At 49.0% G+C, this 17,908-nt stretch overlaps 4 protein-coding genes across 4 annotated transcripts; 3 read left to right on the top strand and 1 right to left on the bottom strand.

Moving 5' to 3' along the window:
* Nucleotides 1-378: 378 nt before the first annotated feature.
* V8C40DRAFT_245259 (homeobox domain-containing protein) lies at nucleotides 379-2,515 on the top strand. The gene is made up of 4 exons (XM_083215844.1): nucleotides 379-886; nucleotides 952-1,200; nucleotides 1,255-1,999; nucleotides 2,061-2,515. Exons 2-4 carry the CDS (start codon nucleotides 1,003-1,005, stop codon nucleotides 2,279-2,281), a joined length of 1,164 nt encoding a protein of 387 aa, XP_083073016.1. The 5' UTR covers nucleotides 379-886; nucleotides 952-1,002; the 3' UTR covers nucleotides 2,282-2,515.
* Nucleotides 2,516-11,875: 9,360 nt separating this feature from the next.
* On the top strand, nucleotides 11,876-14,656 carry V8C40DRAFT_265903 (uncharacterized protein; the record flags this gene model as incomplete). Its single annotated transcript, XM_083219696.1, has 5 exons — nucleotides 11,876-12,095; nucleotides 12,173-12,446; nucleotides 12,509-12,725; nucleotides 12,797-13,585; nucleotides 13,640-14,656. 5 exons carry the CDS (start codon nucleotides 11,876-11,878, stop codon nucleotides 14,654-14,656), a joined length of 2,517 nt encoding a protein of 838 aa, XP_083073015.1.
* A 433-nt stretch (nucleotides 14,657-15,089) lies between these two features.
* Nucleotides 15,090-16,764, top strand: V8C40DRAFT_223687 (uncharacterized protein). The gene is made up of 2 exons (XM_083212238.1): nucleotides 15,090-15,722; nucleotides 15,865-16,764. Exons 1-2 carry the CDS (start codon nucleotides 15,448-15,450, stop codon nucleotides 16,472-16,474), a joined length of 885 nt encoding a protein of 294 aa, XP_083073014.1. The 5' UTR covers nucleotides 15,090-15,447; the 3' UTR covers nucleotides 16,475-16,764.
* On the bottom strand, nucleotides 16,545-17,640 carry V8C40DRAFT_223684 (aspartic peptidase domain-containing protein). The gene is made up of 3 exons (XM_083212237.1): nucleotides 17,107-17,640; nucleotides 16,871-17,037; nucleotides 16,545-16,764 (listed from the first exon to the last, which is right to left on the bottom strand). Exons 1-3 carry the CDS (start codon nucleotides 17,388-17,390, stop codon nucleotides 16,616-16,618), a joined length of 600 nt encoding a protein of 199 aa, XP_083073013.1. The 5' UTR covers nucleotides 17,391-17,640; the 3' UTR covers nucleotides 16,545-16,615.
* Nucleotides 17,641-17,908: the final 268 nt, after the last annotated feature.

The following is a 17,908-nucleotide window of genomic DNA, read 5'->3' as shown; positions in this document are numbered from 1 at the left end:
GCCTGCGTTTCTGTGACCATTCTATCTGGCTTCCCTAAATCGAAGGTTCATCAGAACAGGCTTTGGGTCCGTGGAGCCGGTGGCCCACCAGGGCCTGTCGGGGCTTGACGAGTACTTTGGCCCCCCTGTCCTTGTCTGTGGCGACCGTGCTGTCCCTGGGCTTGCTTGCAACTCATGCAGACTGACTGGACTGCCTGACGACTGCTTGACTGGAGGTACATTTGCTCTTTGTATGGCCAGTCACAGGGGATAGTGGGCTGTCAGACCAGCGCCACTTGGCCTGAGTCGCGACGTCCCTTTTTCATTTGGATCCAGCGCCGCTAACAACCCATGTTGCCGCTCCTATCGCAAAAGGCTGGGTCTATATTGCTGTCCATCCTCCCATGCTACTACCACTCTATGATGCGACGAGCTCTTTTTAAGTTCCGCGAGCCCACTTTGCTACGTACTGCGTATTTCGACTCTGCTCTGCTACTGTTCGATTCTGCTACTTATTACTTGCATACCCAGGTCTACTCGTATATGACCAGCTGTTCTCTATAATCACGGGCACTTTTAATATCGACGAACCTTCTCCTCACGGCTTGTTATTCATAACGGTTTTAATTTGTTGATATCTACCCATACGTTTTGGACCACGCTTCTCAACAATTCCCTTTTTTGGCAACCAGGCTAGCTTGGTGCATCTACCCGTTGACTCGACGATACGATACTGCCTTCTGGAGTACTGTGGTCTTGTGTCATATAATAGACCAACTGGCTTTTTATTCTTGGATTAGCTTTGCATCACTGCCTGGAGGCTACGATATACCCCATCGATCAAACGTCATTATCTACGCCTTCGATCTTATCTCCGCAATCAAGTCGAACGTCAGGGCATATACTTGTAAGTTTGTGATGCTATAAAAAGGAGGGGTTCGGCCCATTCGCTGACACTGAAACTCGTATCAGCCATTGCCCCTCGACTTGAACCTTTTACTTTTCTGCCAGAGGGCTACCTTTATGGACCCTCGTTATTCTAGGATAGAGCCCCCGAGTTCCCAACCAAGGCCCCAGTCAACAGCATCGTCCGAGATGACTGTTCTCACTTCACAACCTTGGGCTTTGACTCGCAATACTGAACATTCCCGGGACTGGGAAATGTTTCAACCACGGACTGACGCTGACGCGCAGTTGATTCAACTGCCTCCTCTCAAACAGGTAGAGAGTCTTGTCTTGCTTGGTGGTGTAAATATGTTTACTGATCTGTATTAGGTTTTTCCAGACCTTGACTTGAGTTCAAGGGGGAATGATGATAGGTCACAACGCTTTGGCAGCGGTGATTTCCGGTTCAGGTCTCCCGACTTTAACGCCTCACCTCACAAACGGAGAAGATATGAAGACGATGCAGAGGCGGAGGCGGCTCACCAAAGACACGTACCACGGGTGCATCGTAACCCTAGACACCGAGTCCCCATCTCTCCTCGCCAAAGTCCTTCTGCACCAAGGACCTCAGAAAGATGGCCCCCTGCTCATGAAACGACAGTCTCGCCTGGTTCATCCTATTCTCTCCCTACGCCAATGGAAGTACAAGACTTGCCAAGGCCACACATGCCTCTACCAAGCTTGCGGACAACAATGAATTTCGAAAATGAGTCCCGAAATAGCCTGGATAGCTCCCGGAGCAGCTCTCGAGAGTACCCGAGAACGTATAGCCAAGACTATACCCACTACAACACTCACAACCACTATCAGTCACAACCTCCAAGCCCTAATCGACCTTATGATCGAGCACCCTACTCAGCAGGTGTATATCCCCACTACATGGAGCCAAATCATACAAGCCACTATGGAGAGTTGGGAGCCATGGCTGGTGAGAGCAAACAGCGAAAACGCCGCGGCAACCTGCCCAAGGAGACGACCGATAAGCTACGGAGCTGGTTCCTTGCGCACCTGGGGCACCCGTACCCTACAGAGGATGAGAAGCAGGAACTGGTACGCCAGACTGGACTGCAGATGAGTAAGTATTCTGACAACTCTAATCGCCGATCCGAGGTTGGAGGCTAACGCCCCTTTTGCAGATCAGATTTCCAATTGGTTCATCAACGCAAGGCGACGCCAGCTACCTACCATGCTCAAGAACGAAGCCGATGCTGCAGGGCGAGGCATTGCCAGCCGGGAAGGCAAATCTACGGATCCCTCATCTGTTGCCTCGTCGCCTATGAGCGAGGTGGCCCATTCGAGCGATGAGATTCTTCAGCGCCATCAGGGCGGCGGAAGCTTAAAGCGGGGCAGTGTATGAACCCGGAGGGTCTAAAGGCCAAAAGGGAATAACGAAAAAAGCTACTTAAAAGAATTACTAAAAAAACGGGATACATTAAATGGGAGTATACACAGGGATAGCAGGTTTAACAGGTTTTACAGGTATTAATACGGAGTTTGGGGCGCGAGTATCACTACAAAAGGGAGTTTCTATACGGATAATACTCAGTAGTAATTACTAAATGACATCACGAAATTCATCATGATTTGCGAAGCTGTACGATCTTGCCTATTTTGTCTCCCAAGTGATATGTGAGGCGTTCAATAACTCGTTATGTGGGCTCTTTTACGACGATCTACAGAGATCCGGGGAAAATAGCCAGAGGAGGGCGCAAGTAACTTGTGGCAATGGATTCCCACAAGTATGGCGCACAAGAAGTGGTCCTCGAACAACCCCGTTTGGGGGGCATAAAGCGCCATCTACTCCATTTACACGTATCAAGATGCGCCGAGATGATGTCGCGATTAAGGAAAACCGGACCGGAGAATCTTCGGGGCACTACACCGGGTCGTAAATTGAGGTTTTAAAGTTCAAAGATGCGGACTTGACAGCAAAGTCGTCGGGTGGATAGGCACAATTCTCGGCGGGGGGCAAAACATTGAATGACAAAAAACACAGAACTCGGCTTCTCTAATCTCACGGCTCTCTAATCTGCCGCCTCTGCTCTCTAATCTGCCGCCTTCGCTCGGGAGGGGAGTTTCATCTACGAAAAGAGCAAACTCTGACTTGCGACTACGGTATAAGGTTAGCCAATGGCCGTTGACGAGTGATGAGCCAAGTACCTCGCCGGTACGGCACGGTCGCTGCCACCAGGCGCTTGGCGGAAGAAAAGATACATTTTTTCCCCTTGAGAAATAACCTCTGTCAGAAGTCAAACGGGCAGAAAAGAGGCGAGTTGTGGCTTAAGCCTGAGGTCATCGCGGCGGGCACGCGCGCCAATGGGGGAAATTGCCTCGCACTGCCACATCGAGAAGTTGAGACGCAAGGCGTCTGGAAAAATACTTGGAGCGAGCAGCGAGATAGGACCAAAATGGAGAAAGAAGCGTCGATGTGGCGGTCTGGCTGTCTGGGCATGATGCGTTGCTGTAAACCAAGTAGGCAATTGTTGGAGAATAACCGCCCTCTGTTGGTTGCTGTTAGTGTCCCAAGAAGGGAAGAAGATTCAACCCTGGAACCGCCACACCCCCCTCGGCTTGGCACGGTCTTTCGGATGTTGGGTGTTGGCTAGGATTTTTGGGAATCCAGCTGAGCAGATCCTGGCGCTCAAATCTGTATAAGTGACATCTTTCAGAAGCTTGCTGGCTGACCTCTCGTAGTTCGTATAGCGATCCGGCTAGGATCAAGGACTGCCTTGCGAGAGCCGGGCAGCCGGGCAATGCAAATAAGCCATTAACCGAGGATATCAAAAAACAGACAGACCTGCTAGTCTAATCCGATGGAGCTTCTTGTGCAGTAGTCAAAATTAATTCAAAGGTTAATATAAGAGGAGGTGATACGGGGAGGTGCTCCGTAGCTTTGGCAGCGGTAGTTGGTGAATAACAATAGTGTAAGAGATACTTTTGTATGCGGCCGCTGCATATAGTTCGGCTGGGGGATGAGGGTGAGGGTGAGGGGGGAAAAGTGACAGAAGACGCAAGGCGATGATCAGATTTTGCGTGCCAGGCTAGGACTTGTTTCGGCAAACCATGGCATGTAACGTGCTATTGTGTTTGGCGAGAGGGTCTCTCGTACGAGAGAATAAAAAACAAGACTTTATGCTCCGTGTTTTGGGTAGTGGACAACTGACAGGACACAAGATGCACAGCACTGAAACACCAAGGAACCAGCATCGCGTATGGACCACGAGCACGGGAGACGGTGACGGATGTGGAAGGTTCCCCCAAAAGGCCAGGGGTTGTTCCTTGGTTGACTGGCCACAGGGCTGCCATTTGCCCCTCCAACACAGTGAAAGCCACGGAACTTACCAGTCCTCGGGTGGAGTCGTCGAAGCTATGTCTATGCAAAGCCTTGTGCATTGCCCTAGGCCCTGGATTGGCGATCCCAAGATTCATGGGTGTTCGATTCGGGTTATGCGATGAGAATTGGTGCCAGCTGAAACAAAATTTTCCATCATTCTCACTTTTTTAAGCTCGCGTATATCAGAGTTGCAATGTGATAGAGTTTAGGGCGCACATGAATATGCAAGGCGAAGTCAGACAGGCGAGACAGCATTGGAGGCATTTCGCAAGAACCATGCTCATGACGATTCTTGGTATGCCGTAGCGCATGCACTCGTCGACGATGGTCAATCTAACATGAGCGAAGCGAGCATTCGCCTCGCTGCAAGTGTACTAAAATAGCCGGCACGAATAGGAGGTGAAGGATATTAACGGCATGATGAATCCTTGCGCGGATTTAGTCGTATTTCGTGAGGTCTCCCCCCCGTCTGTAACTTGTTGGTGCATACGGCGTGTATGAACATGGCGCGAGGAGCTGAATAAAGGTTGATGAGATGGCTCTGGGAAGCGTGTGATTGATGTGATGGTGCAGGGGTCTGCAATCCTTGTCCCACCACAGCACAGGGTTTGGCACCCTTGTCATGCAGCACCAGGGAGTTGGTAAAAGTGTCAAAACAAGACTTGACGGAAATATGTACGAGTACAGTAGAGGTATAGCACGTACTAGCATCCTTCCGAAGAGCCGCCAGTATCATCTCGTCTCGACTCGTCTCGTTTCTTTTGTCCGACGCAAGTTTTACGGCATGGTATGAGTAGTATAACATAGCATGCGATATGACTCGAACTGGGTATGGTGACAAATACCTACCTCGTTCGTCTTGTGCCTGTCCCTGTGTGGCTGGCATCAACTTTGACTGACAGGCGGGCACAGACGGAGACGGGACAGGACAGGACAGGAACCAAAAAGAGCTGACCCTCTCTTTTTCTTTCTCCTCCCGCCTGGCTCCTTGACGTTGCTCGATGACCTGATGCGGCGGTGGCTGCTGGATGCGCCTCTGTGTGCGCGCGGGCAGTTTATCCCGGTTCCCCGAGCCGGCCAACCAGGCGGCTATCTTTAGCTTGCTGGGATGGTTTTGACATCTGCGGGTGTGGGACGAGGGCCGGGAAGTGGGAAGTGGGATTTGGGGACGTCGATCCAATTGTTGCTGGTCCTCGTGCGGCTGATGGTGGAGGCTCGTTGCAAAAGTCGCCCCGTTGTGGTTGCAGCTTATGCATGTATGCACGTTGTACATACGCGCGTTATGCATGTAAGTGTGCTAGAGCGAGGCTAACGAAGCCTGATTCGATACGGAACACTCTGCAGAGGTCAATCGGCATAAGCGAATGCACCAGAGACAGCGGATGCAACATCGGTGAGAGAAGAATCCACGTGTTGGAGGCCGATTGCCAGGCCGCAGGGGGGGAAGGGTTGAAGGGGAACTGATAGGCAGACGCCATCCTTTCGGCGAACAATTGAACAAGCGTCGATGCCCGCTTAGCTGCATGTGATGTGAGGTTTGGATATATTGGATATCGGCAAGTTGGATGTTGGATGTTGGATGTTAGTACAGTCCGTGCATGAGTAATGGCACCGAAAAATCACCATCTTTTGCACGGGACCCTCGCCTGCAGAGCATTGATAGTGGAATGGAGCAGAGAAAAGAAGAGAGACAATCCCTGCTTGTTCTTGACTAAGCGAGTCGAGTAGCTGTACATCCCCTAAGAGCCACGACGAACGGTAAAGCTCTGTACTTGGTACCCAGGGATCCGCTCGGTGGTCATTTCGCCGAACAAGCACGGCGCTCTGGTAAATGCGGTCCGAGCTGCTGACTACGTCGCTCGTATATTGAGCATGATTTTCAAGGCTGCACTTGGCCTAGCCCGCCAATCCCTCGCCACTCCTTGTGCAGAAACCTGTTTGGGAAATGAGGCTTGCTTTCTTCAGCCTCTTGCGAGCGAATTGACTTTGTGCCCGTCGCTTCCCGTGTGCTTTGACTCGGCTCCGGCTGGCTCGACTCTTTCTGGCTGGGCCTCTTCGCAAACTCTTTCCCCCCGCTCGAGCCTCGAGGGGACCGTGCCCAGATCTCGAATCCACACGATGCCTTCTGATATGATATCGACACATGACAAGACACTGCCGGATCCCGCTGACAGGTGGTTGCCAAGGCGTGCCGGCATCACGGAGCTGTGTCTAGATATCGCAGGTCATCATTGCTGTAATGCTTCCCCCTCGTCCGTCCTCAGGTCATGCTGATGCTGCTGCTGCTGGCTGCTGGCTGCTGCCTACTACTGCCGGCTACTGGTCCGGCTACTGCTGCTGGCTACTGCTGGTGGGATGCTGTCAAAACCACTCCCGAGGTGGGGCCTGGAGCAACTTGCAAAGACCACAATGCAACTCCTGTGATTCCCCGCCAGCTACTGCACAGGTTACTGCAAACGGAATCCTCGAAAAGATCCCGAAACCGGGGCGTATACTGTCCAAACGGTCCAACGTGGGGGGAAGTCCATGGGTCCTTGCTCCTCCATGAAGCATCTTGTGGGCTCTTATGGAGTGCCTGTGACAATCTAGGCCTCTGGTCTTTCTCCAGAAGCTGAACTGCTTAGACCGTTATAAAGGTGGGGTTGACGAAGATGAAATATTCCAATCTCTTTTGATAAGGTGTCAGAGACTTTCCCCAGTCGATTGCTCTATGACGGCCATGACAGGTACGGAATTTCCGATGGCAACACGTTTCTAAGCAAGGTGCTAGAAAGACTTCACTGACGGGCGCACATGGCTGGCTTACCATGTCATGACAAAGTGGGTTTAAAGGAGATCCTTTCGCCTCTCCTCGGATGGCTTGCACGGCAGGGACATACGCGTACGACTGACATGACACGAGCGTCCACCCTTCATTTAGACTATTGCCCCGAGATTTGTCGGGATGTGGGTTCTAATGCGCAAATGGGCGCCATAACCTCGGCCAATATACTCATATCAGACATGGGCCGCGTCCGCCACTCCTCTCTAGCTCGCTTGATGAATGGATTCATTGTTGTCGAGATGAACTCCTCTGTTGCTCTGCTATATCAGCCTTGTCAGGCAGCCCCTTTTCGCCCCTCAGCAAAGGTGCCCCCCCGAAAGCCCCTCATATCATCGGTGTCATTTAGCGTCAGTGCAAGCGCTTCGTGCTACGGGAATACGGGTCCTACAAAGCCAGTCGAAGAACAAATGAAATATGGAGTATTCTACGGTTAGGCCAAGCTCTAGTTTCTTTCGAGACTTGCACTATCTGTCACAAGTGCGGAGTACTCCTTTGATCTAATCAGTGATGGATTAGTTTGCCTGGAGGACGGATTATCCGACCTCTAGCTGACTGATCTCGAGATGTATTTTTTTTTAAAGTTGGATCTAGCAAACTGACGGCGCGGAGTCCTTACGGGGGGCGTGAGCTGAGATATACGAGCGATGCGACGGCGGAATGATTTTTGACATCTTTCTCGAAAGTCTTCCCGAAACAAACATGATCAGCAAATCCACACCGGGGGAAGAAGACATACCCAGTGGAGACCCTGGAGGTGGCGAAGGTGTCGTTCCATCACCATGGAAGCTAGGGAAGCAACTTGACTTGCTTCTAGTGACTCGCCTAGTTTTGACAGGTAAGCAGTAAAAATTTTTGGGAATGTAGAACCCTCCGAAACGTGGAGAAAGAATGGAGTTGGCAGTCGGCGAGTCAAGTGTCAAGACGTAGTTCGGAAGTTGACCTGAGTTATCTGGGGTTGAAGAAATTTGAGAGAGGAGACGGGAACAGCCCAAAACCTAGTGCCTCAAAGTGGAAGACCTCTTTTCAGGGTGATGAAGTGTGGTGTGATATTTGTATGGTGATTAATTTGCCAGGCCAATATCAAGTAGTTGACCGACAATAATAATTGAGGAGGAAAGAAAAGGACGAAGGAGAATCTGCCTTTCAAATAGATACCGACTTGTGGCATCTTTCCGTGAGTTGCCTGATCAAGAAGAAAGTCTGCATGTGAATCATATGATTACAAGATGCGTAATGATTGCGAGTATGTATCATCGTTTGCTTCTTCGAAGTATACGAATTGTCTCATCAAATCTCAACGTGGTCATGCGCCAATTGAGTTCACCGTATCTCTCAATGCATGTTTTTAACCATGGATATCGCACCTGTCTCGTCAATCTTATAAGACCTTCTTGTGAAGGCTGAATCTGACAATCCTTTTTGAATGGAATTCATTGAGCTAATTGGATTATGTGACTAACATTTATACTCATTTCATAGCCATGTTGTGGTATGATTTCCCATATCGCCCTTTACGTTGTCTGGTGTGGGATTCTTATCATACACATCTCAATGGTGGTTAAATGTATTCAAGAGAGCTGTCGTGAAAATCGAAAAAATAGCCAGTTAGTAAGAAAAGATTCATGAGTTGTACTGTTTGAGTAAGACAGGCCACTTTTGTCAACCAAATTTTACCCTGGAGAGGTAAGAAGATAGAGTCTGGAAATGGTTTCAGCTGGATCGAATGAAACGTCGTAAACACAGCCTATTGATCGTGATTGGCTGTGAATTTCAAGCTGGGCGAGATATAGTTATGAGTATAAATTGTGAAATAGAATGGTCAATACACTCATTCATTGCAACCCCCATATTTGCTGAGTGTATCCTGCGTAGGTAATTCTTGCGATCATATTGCTTTCACTGGCATTGAAGACGGGGATTGAAGATAGCACCAACAAGCAAAAATTATAAAATTGCTGTGCCATATGTGTTCAGGTCAGAAACGTAGTGAGACAAATACCCTGCTTATGATCACGTGGAAAATCTCAATCATATGTCATATGTCATGATCGCTGGTGAGAAAATATGAGAACCGATGCTTGGGCGATGACAAATTAATGAGTGGGTGCTGTTCAATGAGAACTCGCTTCCTAAATATGCCAGAGTGAGTTTCCGTGATGTCGTGGTCAATGGCCCGATATGTGTCGTGCAATCAAAATTGACATCGTTGATCGGATGGTGTGTTGTTTTGAGAGAGTCATGATCGCAGTTGAGTTTGAGCAACTCGATGAGCAAGCAAATGCACCCTGAGGTTAAATAAAATCCAAAATAACAGCAGCTCATTTCGTATGTCCTCAACATATTGTTGCGAGATAATCATGTATTTAGTAGTATGTATGGATGATCGCCTACATTCACCTTACATGTATCGTTGGGGATACTCAAAGTAAGCCGCATCGGTGAATAGTAAAATGTAAGATATGGGACAAGAAAGATGATCGATGCCTATTGACATTCGCTCTGAGTTCGCGTTCTAAGGGGCACAGTGACATCGATTTTGAGATTGAGAAAGTATGTTTTGTCGCTCGCATTGTAAATCGGAGGCGATTGTGTGCTTATGTGGGCGTGACTCTCACTCTGCAAACACAAGGTGGCTTGCCTGATCTTATTGATTGGCTAATAGGAATAAGAAGATGAAAGTCGTCACTGTATGTATTGTGATTGAATATATACCATGCGCTGTAGAATATTCTGGCGCAGTCTTTAATTTTGTCATTCATGTCATCGCCATGAGTCCGCTTGTGTCAGCTCTCATCTCTTCGAAAGTAAAGGGAACCAGCCATTACACACGATGGTACAATTAGCATGTACCTTTGGTCAATGTACGTTTATGAGAGCTGTGTTGGAAAGTTGGAATGTGAATGTGATATCACATTGCTTCAACTATGCATCCATTCAGATTCACAATCTCGGGGTCCTGCCCAGCGGCGCCACCAACAATGGCGCGCTGTAGTGAGAAACGAATATGTTAGAGTAGATCAAAAGCAACTCATAATGGAAATCTCATGTTAGCTGCCCTCTTGAGTTGTGGAAGAAAACGATGTAATGAACGGATGGACTGAGTATCAGGGGGATTACTGAATTGAAGAATCGGCTGTCTTCACTGACGAGATGTCAACATTAGCGGGTGCTGAGTTCGTCACAATACCTTGAATAATATCAACCTCACATCCATGTTGGACTGCTTGAGGTAAGTGCACTGCAGGAATTATTTGTTATAAGAGGCTGGTCTTATTTATTCCCGGACCTCACTGATAATCCGTCGTCGTCAACAGATGGGCATATACGTATGGCCTGCTATTGCCCATTCAGTATAATCTATCCAATTCTGGTTTTGAATTCAAGAACTTTACTTATCAATTCACTGAGCCAAAGCTATCATAGCTTATTGAACCATAATGTAGATGGTGTTTACAAATACAGCCCCTATACCTCATGGGCAACGGTTATGAGACAAGCAATACCTCGGTAAGAAGTAATCTTATTTAACTTCAAACAAACAAACCTAACAGGTGTGGTATCTAATTCTGCAGCTAATTTTCAGGCAACAACGCGACGTGATGCCTTGTTGTGCGTCTGTCTAGGAACGACGAGAGTTTCTATGTAATCAGGTATCTTCCCCGTGCTCCATTAACCACTCGTTTTGCCGGTTTAGTATGCTGGTGATTACTCTCGAATTGACAAAATTAGATGGCTTATTCATCATCTATTTTGGCAGAATTCAGTAAACTTTGCTCTATACCGCATTAAGCTTGTTTTAACGCTTCATTTTTGCTCGTGATTACTGTCGCTTCCACGGGAACCGCTTATTCATCGCGTATCTTGGCAATGCATGTACTCGTACGACTCATTTTTTAAAATTTATCGCATGTCACTCATGCATCTGTGGTTTGGTGACTACTCGCGCATTCCTCTTCCTAACACGGAATTAGGGATTGGTTGCCGTTTAGCAAACATGCTCGTCCATGCACGTTCGCAGCCCTCTTGCGGCTACCGGCTTCTGTCAGTGCCCTGTAGCTGAGAGCGATGACGTCGGCAGGATCCTGCCTGTGACTGTTCGGCGCGAATTAGCTGAATGTTGACGGCGGCGTGAACGCAAGCGCCGCGTTGAGGTGACGCAGTTCACAGAGCAATCTGGCCACGTTTCAAAAGAATTAGGTAGAGTAGAATAGCCGACTCGCTTCGGATGGATCGTATGTCGCGACCATGGTTCTGACTGAGCCCGTTATCTGATGAACGTGGCTGCCGGTGGCTTGATATCATTCTCTCCAGGACGCATCCATCGGTATTAACAACCCCCAGAGCCAACTTTAAATGCTGCCGTCTTTTGCTTTGTTAAGAAGTGTTTAGACGCCCGTGATTGGCCAGTTTGCCCGTCAAGCTGGAATTACGGCTGGAAAAGTCCGTTGTGTCGGGATATCGGAGGTCGGACTTCGGCTCAAAATCGTGCCGGAGATTGGCATGGCCCCGACAAGTGCTGAAAACGTGACTTCGCGTACGGATGTGTCATAGCCTGGCAATTGGTAAGCCTGCAAGCGCCTGGATGCTGGACTGCCATTCACGCTTGCTGCCCGTATCAATCTCTCCGGCATATCGATATCGTACGGCGTCGCATCTTCATCATCGGGATCCTGCCTGGGCACCAGCGCTGTTATATAGAGGCCCTGGTGGCTGCTGTCATCTGGTGTCTCGTCACGTCGAATTCAGGACAATCTCAACTTCGCCTGTGCATGTGATTTCGCCTCTCGCCTGTCATGTCGTCGACTGAAGCTCAACCCGACGCCTCCGCGGCGTCTTTGCAGGGGATGGAGCCCCTTGCCTGTGTCTCGTGCCGGGCCAGAAAGCTCAAGTGTGATCGCACGAAGCCCGCCTGCACTCGCTGCGTCAAGGTCAAGAATGAATGTGTGTATCCCGAGTCACGGAGGAAACCGACTTTCAAGCGGCGGAACGTCAAGGAGCTAGAAGCTCGTCTGGGTAGGTATCTTTGCTAGTCACCTGTATTTTATATATGCATTGGGTATCAGACCATAAGCTCATCCGTTCCCTCACAGCTCAGGTTGAAGAGTATCTTAAAGAAGTCAACAAGGGCAATGATGATGGAGCCATCCTTTTGGATGATGCCGATATTTCCTTGGGCGACTTTACCTTTGCCCCTGACAACATCAGCCAAGACGCAAACACCTCCAGCAGCGCATCAGACCCAACCATGTCCTTTGACATTCCCAATTTCACTAGCCAAGATGGCAGTGCCTTCAACATGAACAACCAGCTAATGGGCCTTGGCATGTCCGAGGCTCTGCCGCCCTTTGAAATGATTGAAGAATTGTATGACAGTCCTCACTGCTTTGTATTAGTGTCTAGTAAGGAGAGAATTCTGACAGTTGCAGGCACAACGTCTACTTCACCACCCACTATCACTTTCTCCCCATCATTCATTCTGGCCGCTACTACCAGGCTTTCTATGGACCGCCAACCAGGAAACCGCCCATGTGTTTGCAGTATGGAATATGGGCGTTATCTGCAAGTGGACACCTCAAATATGACCACTATGCCGAAGCTTTCTACAAAAGAGCACGGCAATACATGGAAGCAGATGAGATGAAGGTGAGTCCGCCTTTCTACCCCCTTGATATACCTGGTACGCTCTGTGTACTAATACTAACTCACCGGCACAGAGTGATGGCGAGCACTTTGTCACGGTAAATCACGCCCAAGCCTGGGCCATCATTGCCAGCTACGAGGCGAAAGCCATGCTCTTCACCCGAGCATCTATGAGTGCTTCTCGCTATGTCCGGCTTGTTCAAATGCTGGGATTGGACAGACTTGATAGAGAAGGAGACGATATCCCTCCAACCCTTGGCCCTATTTCCAACTGGACCGAGCTAGAAGAGCGCAGGAGGGTCTTTTGGGGCGCATTTGCAATCGATGCTCACGCAAACATGGCAACGGGCTGGGCCAATATGATCAAGTCTGAAGATGTAATGACGCGCCTTCCATCTTCTGAGGAAGCGTTCATGACGGGGCGAGAAGAGAAGACAGTGTTTTTGGAGGAGGTGTTTACAGGAGCTCCTTTCGAGAGCTTCTCCGGCGCCATCGTCATATGCGAGATATTCAAGACTATCTTGAGGCACGTTCACGGAGCGAAACCTTCTGACCACCCCGAGGACTTGATGAACGGCACCTATTGGAAGCGCCACCGCGATCTCGACAACAGGCTATCAAGCCTTTTCATGTTCCTGCCAGAGAAGTTTCGCCTACCTCAGAGGTCTCAAGACCCAGCAGCCGTGCATACAAATCTGAACTTGCACGCGTCTGTAATATGTCTACATCACGCCGCCATCGAGACGGTAGAAAAGTTTGGACTCGACGACTCTATCAAGCAGAACAGTATATGTAGGCTGAGGACATCTGCTGAAGAAATTGTCAGCATTATTAAGATGACATCTCATACGGCCTCAATATTTGTATGTTTTATCTCTCCTACTGATTCTTAGACATCAAGCTAACATTGGCAACAGAAAACGCAACTTTGTGCACTCTCACTGTATTGTGCTACGACGGTGTATGTTTATTTGGCCAAAGATGACCCCATCTCTGGCGTGACTCCCATCGATATTTCTAACCTGGAGATTATTATCAACGCAATGGAAGCCGTTGGCCGGCTGCACCAGGTTACAACCGCCTTTCTCCAACAAGCTTGCCTCGATATCGAGCGTAATGGTCTGACGGGCTGCCTTCGGCTTCCGTCTCTGTCAAAATACCGCGATCTCTTTGGCGGCCCAGCATCCAATATCCCCCGACTTGCTCGGAGTTCAATATCGAAACACACTGAGATGGCTTCACCATTGCCTGGAAGACTACCTCTTGGTGGCCCCAAAGGTCACAGGAGGCCATCTGGCTTAAGAATGAATAAGCCACTTGCTTCTCTGACAGGCATCCAACCAGAGTTGAGCCATACAACAGATTGCTTCAATGCCATCCTCGGCGCAGTTACCCGAAATGTGGCTCCAAAACCATACGATCCTTCAAGCCATAAGAGGAAGCGGATGGCTGTAAGCCCAGGCCCTGAAGTAAATATGACGGCAAACCGGTCCTCCGGGATGACAGCAAAGGAGTTTCGCTTCACCCTCAGCAAGGGAGCTATGGAAACCCCTGCGAACAACGCTTGTGGGAATCTATTTCCTGGAGAGGTAGATTTGAGTATGAACACCCAAACTGTGGACCCGATTTTTGTGCTCCCGGACCGCACTAACTCATCAGCATCATCTCCAATACAACGTGGAGCTGCTACAGAAGTTTTTTCAGCCAGCAGCCATACTTCACCCAGCCTAGGTCTTGGCAATACTCCCGAGGAGAATCGCATCGATCTTCGACAGTTCCAAGGCCGCATTACAACGCCACTTTGGCATAGCACAGAAGAAGGACTGTTCAACCACATTACAGAGACAATCGCACAGTACTCAGGGGACGGTAACGACCCCTGGGCATTATTAAATGGGGAGCACAATAATTGGAATACCGGCTCAACGAATTGATTGGTGCCCGGAGAAAAAACAAATACGTCAAATAATAGCTGGACATATCTCAAAGACATTTTCAGGGGCGGTTGATTACGCGGCTGTGGATAAGGGATATTTTCTCTTCTCGGCGCATTGCGGTTTGGATAAGGCAGTGTACGATACCCCGTGCGTGAGAAGTTACGCAACTCTTGTAAAAACAATCATTTCGCTTTGGAGTACAGGACGGGAACAGGACGGTACAGGATCAAACTGGTTGATCTCATCACCTCTCTTTACAAACGGAACAGCATATAAAGACCATCTATAGACTAAATGATATTAATGCCATCAAAAATTGACCATGAAAATGTCGTACCACTTACACTGCCACCATGATATGAGAGGATCTCGGCTGTTGCGGCCAATAGTCGGTGGGCCAAGAGCCGGAATAGGGAATACGTGGGGTGATGGGTAAGAACTTTTAGGGGTCTCTAACTGACAGAAAAACAATGCCAACGGCTTGAATCAGTGTTTCATGGGTATCTGTGTTTAAGTTCTTCAATTCAAGGACAAAGTGCCAAGAGTCATTTGGTGAGAACTTGGTCAGGTGACAAGTCGATTGATATCCATATAACAAACCCCCACATCGCTCAAGATAGATTCGCATCTCCAAGTTCATGGCCTCATTCTCAAAAACCAACTGACAAATGTTAAAACCGACTTTCATCTCTCACCCCAGTCTCTCCCTTTCCTCTTCTTTGACACCGACTTTATTTGATCAAACAGCAACTCAATTGAGTTGAATAGGGGGACGCGGAATCGAAATCATGTTCGCCTACATCGTCGGCTTATTAGCAATTCTGCTCTTCGTGGCCAACCCTATCACCCAGTATTTCCTGCCGCAGAGCTCTCGCGCGAGGAATTCGCTGTCGCCGAGGCCGCAGCTGAACGAGTCGCTGCTGGCGATTGATGGACCGAATGCCACGGTGCCGAATTGCCCGGCTGACGCGTACGGGGCGCGGATTTTGAGCAGGGAGCCGCTGGTGGTGTATCTGGAGGGGTTTTTGAGTGAGAGCGAGAGGAAGCATTTGCTTGAGATTAGGTAAGGTGTTGAATTTGAGATGTCAATTGCTGTCTTTTTCATATTTTTGTATTGTTTGGTTTTACATTTTCTTTGTGATAGGACGTATTTTGGAGGTTATCAGGGTTGAGACTTGGAGAGTGCTAATCAAGTGTATATGCAGCGAGCCTATTTTTGAGCCGTCAACCATCACTCATGACTCCAGCGCTACGCATCGTGACACTACGGTCCGCGACTCTTCTGTTGCCATCTTGCCCCGGACAGACATTGTTCGCTGCATCGAGGCTCGCGCACTGGCTTTTCAAGGGTGGCGGCGAGACCTTTGGATTGAACGACTGCGAACGCAACGATATGTCGCTGGCGGGCATTACAATCATCATTTCGACTGGAGCGGCAATGTGGATGGATGGGGTAGAGTGAGCAGCTTCATGGCCTGGGTTGATGCGTCAAATGAGATGGAAGGTGGAGGAACGGAGTTTCCGCTGCTGGAAACTGCAATAGAGGGTAATGCGGCGAAATGGTGTGATTTGATCGAGTGCGAAGGTGAACAGGTCGGAGATGGAGAGCAGAAGAAACTCGATGATGAGGATAAGGCAGAGGGAGAAGAGGAAGGGAAAGGGACTACGTTCAAAGTAGTTCCTGGCAATGCAGTGTACTGGGAGAATTTCGCCAGGGATGGCAGGGGGTATGACGAGACTTGGCATGCTGGCTTGCCTGTGAAGAAGGGAGTCAAGGTCGGGTTGAATATTTGGAGCTTTGGACGGATAGAGTGATTGAAGTTTGACTTTGCTTTTTTTATTATTTATAAATTATTGGTCCAGCGATAAAACTGTTATTCATCCACTCAAATTTGTAAGGGTATCGATCTGAAGAAGGGAAACAATAGAAACAGTACGCCATTTAGAAGCCGTTGCTTATTTCCACCTCCTCTCGCATTGGCCCATCCAACGGCCCCAAGCTATCACCTTGCCATTGATTTCCTTGGCAATCTGGTCTCTCGTGGGCTTTGAGGCGATGGTGGTTGCATCCAGAGGCTCGTTTAGAGCAATGATGTCGAAGAAGTCTGCAAGAGCCGAGGGAACAGATTGTCAGTAAAATCGAATAAGTGAACTTTTGGAGGGTTTCCCGCAATATATGTATATAAGGTTATGGAATGAGGAGACGCTTACATCTGTGGATGCCGTGGTTGAGAAGAGGCCGAGGAGGGATGTAGATGCTGTTGCGGCGGTTGACGCCGTAGTAAAATCCGCCGTTTAATATACTCATCTTTTCGTTTTCTTGCTTAAAGTCGCTGTTTGTAACGGATAGCTTGTCCTTGTCGATTCCGAGATATATCCTTTTCATAAAAGACCTTAAAGTTAGATACACCCCGTTTCACTTGCACGCTGCTGTATTCCCAACTTACCCGTGGCAGATTGGTGTTGGCAGCGGCGCATCTGGATCTTCCGATATCAGCAGCCACTGCTTGACGCCATCGACCGAATCCCACTTTAGCTCGGGGAAGCGGCCTTCTCCTCCAAACATATACTCGGGCGAGAGAGTCGCGCCGTTCTCGCCGCAGTCTGGGGAGGTGATTTGGATGGTGGGCTCTGGGTGGGAGGCGAATGCCGGGCCTTTGGTGAAGGCTTTGGCGTCGCGGCCTTTGGCGTTGGAGAAGAGCCAGCTGGCTGTGATTTCGACGTAATTCATTTTATTTTATTTTGCCTGGCTTTCTTTGGATTGCTTTCTTTCGTTTTATGCAGCTTAGCGGGGGAGGTAAAACTGTAAGAGGTTGAAATCGGTAATAAGGCCTGTTTGTGGTGTTCTAAAAGCGTCGCTCTCCGTTTTCAGGCCAAAATTGTAGGATTCGGTGAAATTCCGATGAAAGCGTATACAGCGCAGATATATATTAAGATGAGAGAACTTCAATTAGAGCATCTTCACTGTTGCGATGCATCATACGTTTTATTAGAGACGCTGATTGCAAGCTCCGGCGGCCGGCGCCGAATCGGCTGCTTATATTCGATTAGCTTTTGCCGAGATTCGCCGGTCGAATCTTAGTACCTAGAGAGCATTGCTGAGGTGCCGAACTTCGCCTGATTGATGCGGTGAGAGATGACAGTGTAAATGGAAGCTCACCGAGTCTTTGCACATTGACCCCAATGACGTTGAGCATTTTGTCGTTCAATGGAGTGGGCAGCTGGAGTTGGATAGCTTGTAGTGGATAG

The sequence above is a fragment of the Trichoderma camerunense genome, assembly GCF_050948025.1.
Source record: "Trichoderma camerunense strain CBS 138272 chromosome Unknown V8C40scaffold_9, whole genome shotgun sequence".
NCBI lineage: Eukaryota > Fungi > Ascomycota > Sordariomycetes > Hypocreales > Hypocreaceae > Trichoderma > Trichoderma camerunense.
The sequence above is the reverse complement of the archived record's forward strand: the minus strand, read 5'-3'. Positions and strand labels throughout refer to the sequence as shown.

What these genes read in the sequence shown, in the direction of transcription:
- V8C40DRAFT_223687 (XM_083212238.1), top strand. Translation starts at nt 15,448, where the DNA reads ATGTTCGCCTACATCGTCGGCTTATTAGCAATTCTGCTCTTCGTGGCC. An exon ending in AAGCATTTGCTTGAGATTAG is followed by an intron (nt 15,723 to 15,864) that starts GTAAGGTGTTGA and finishes GTGTATATGCAG; the next exon opens with CGAGCCTATTTTTGAGCCGT.
- V8C40DRAFT_245259 (XM_083215844.1), top strand. Translation starts at nt 1,003, where the DNA reads ATGGACCCTCGTTATTCTAGGATAGAGCCCCCGAGTTCCCAACCAAGG. An exon ending in AACTGCCTCCTCTCAAACAG is followed by an intron (nt 1,201 to 1,254) that starts GTAGAGAGTCTT and finishes GATCTGTATTAG; the next exon opens with GTTTTTCCAGACCTTGACTT. An exon ending in CCAGACTGGACTGCAGATGA is followed by an intron (nt 2,000 to 2,060) that starts GTAAGTATTCTG and finishes CCCCTTTTGCAG; the next exon opens with ATCAGATTTCCAATTGGTTC.
- V8C40DRAFT_223684 (XM_083212237.1), bottom strand. Translation starts at nt 17,390, where the DNA reads ATGAATTACGTCGAAATCACAGCCAGCTGGCTCTTCTCCAACGCCAAA. An exon ending in CCAACACCAATCTGCCACGG is followed by an intron (nt 17,038 to 17,106) that starts GTAAGTTGGGAA and finishes TTTTATGAAAAG; the next exon opens with GATATATCTCGGAATCGACA. An exon ending in CAACCACGGCATCCACAGAT is followed by an intron (nt 16,765 to 16,870) that starts GTAAGCGTCTCC and finishes CGGCTCTTGCAG; the next exon opens with ACTTCTTCGACATCATTGCT.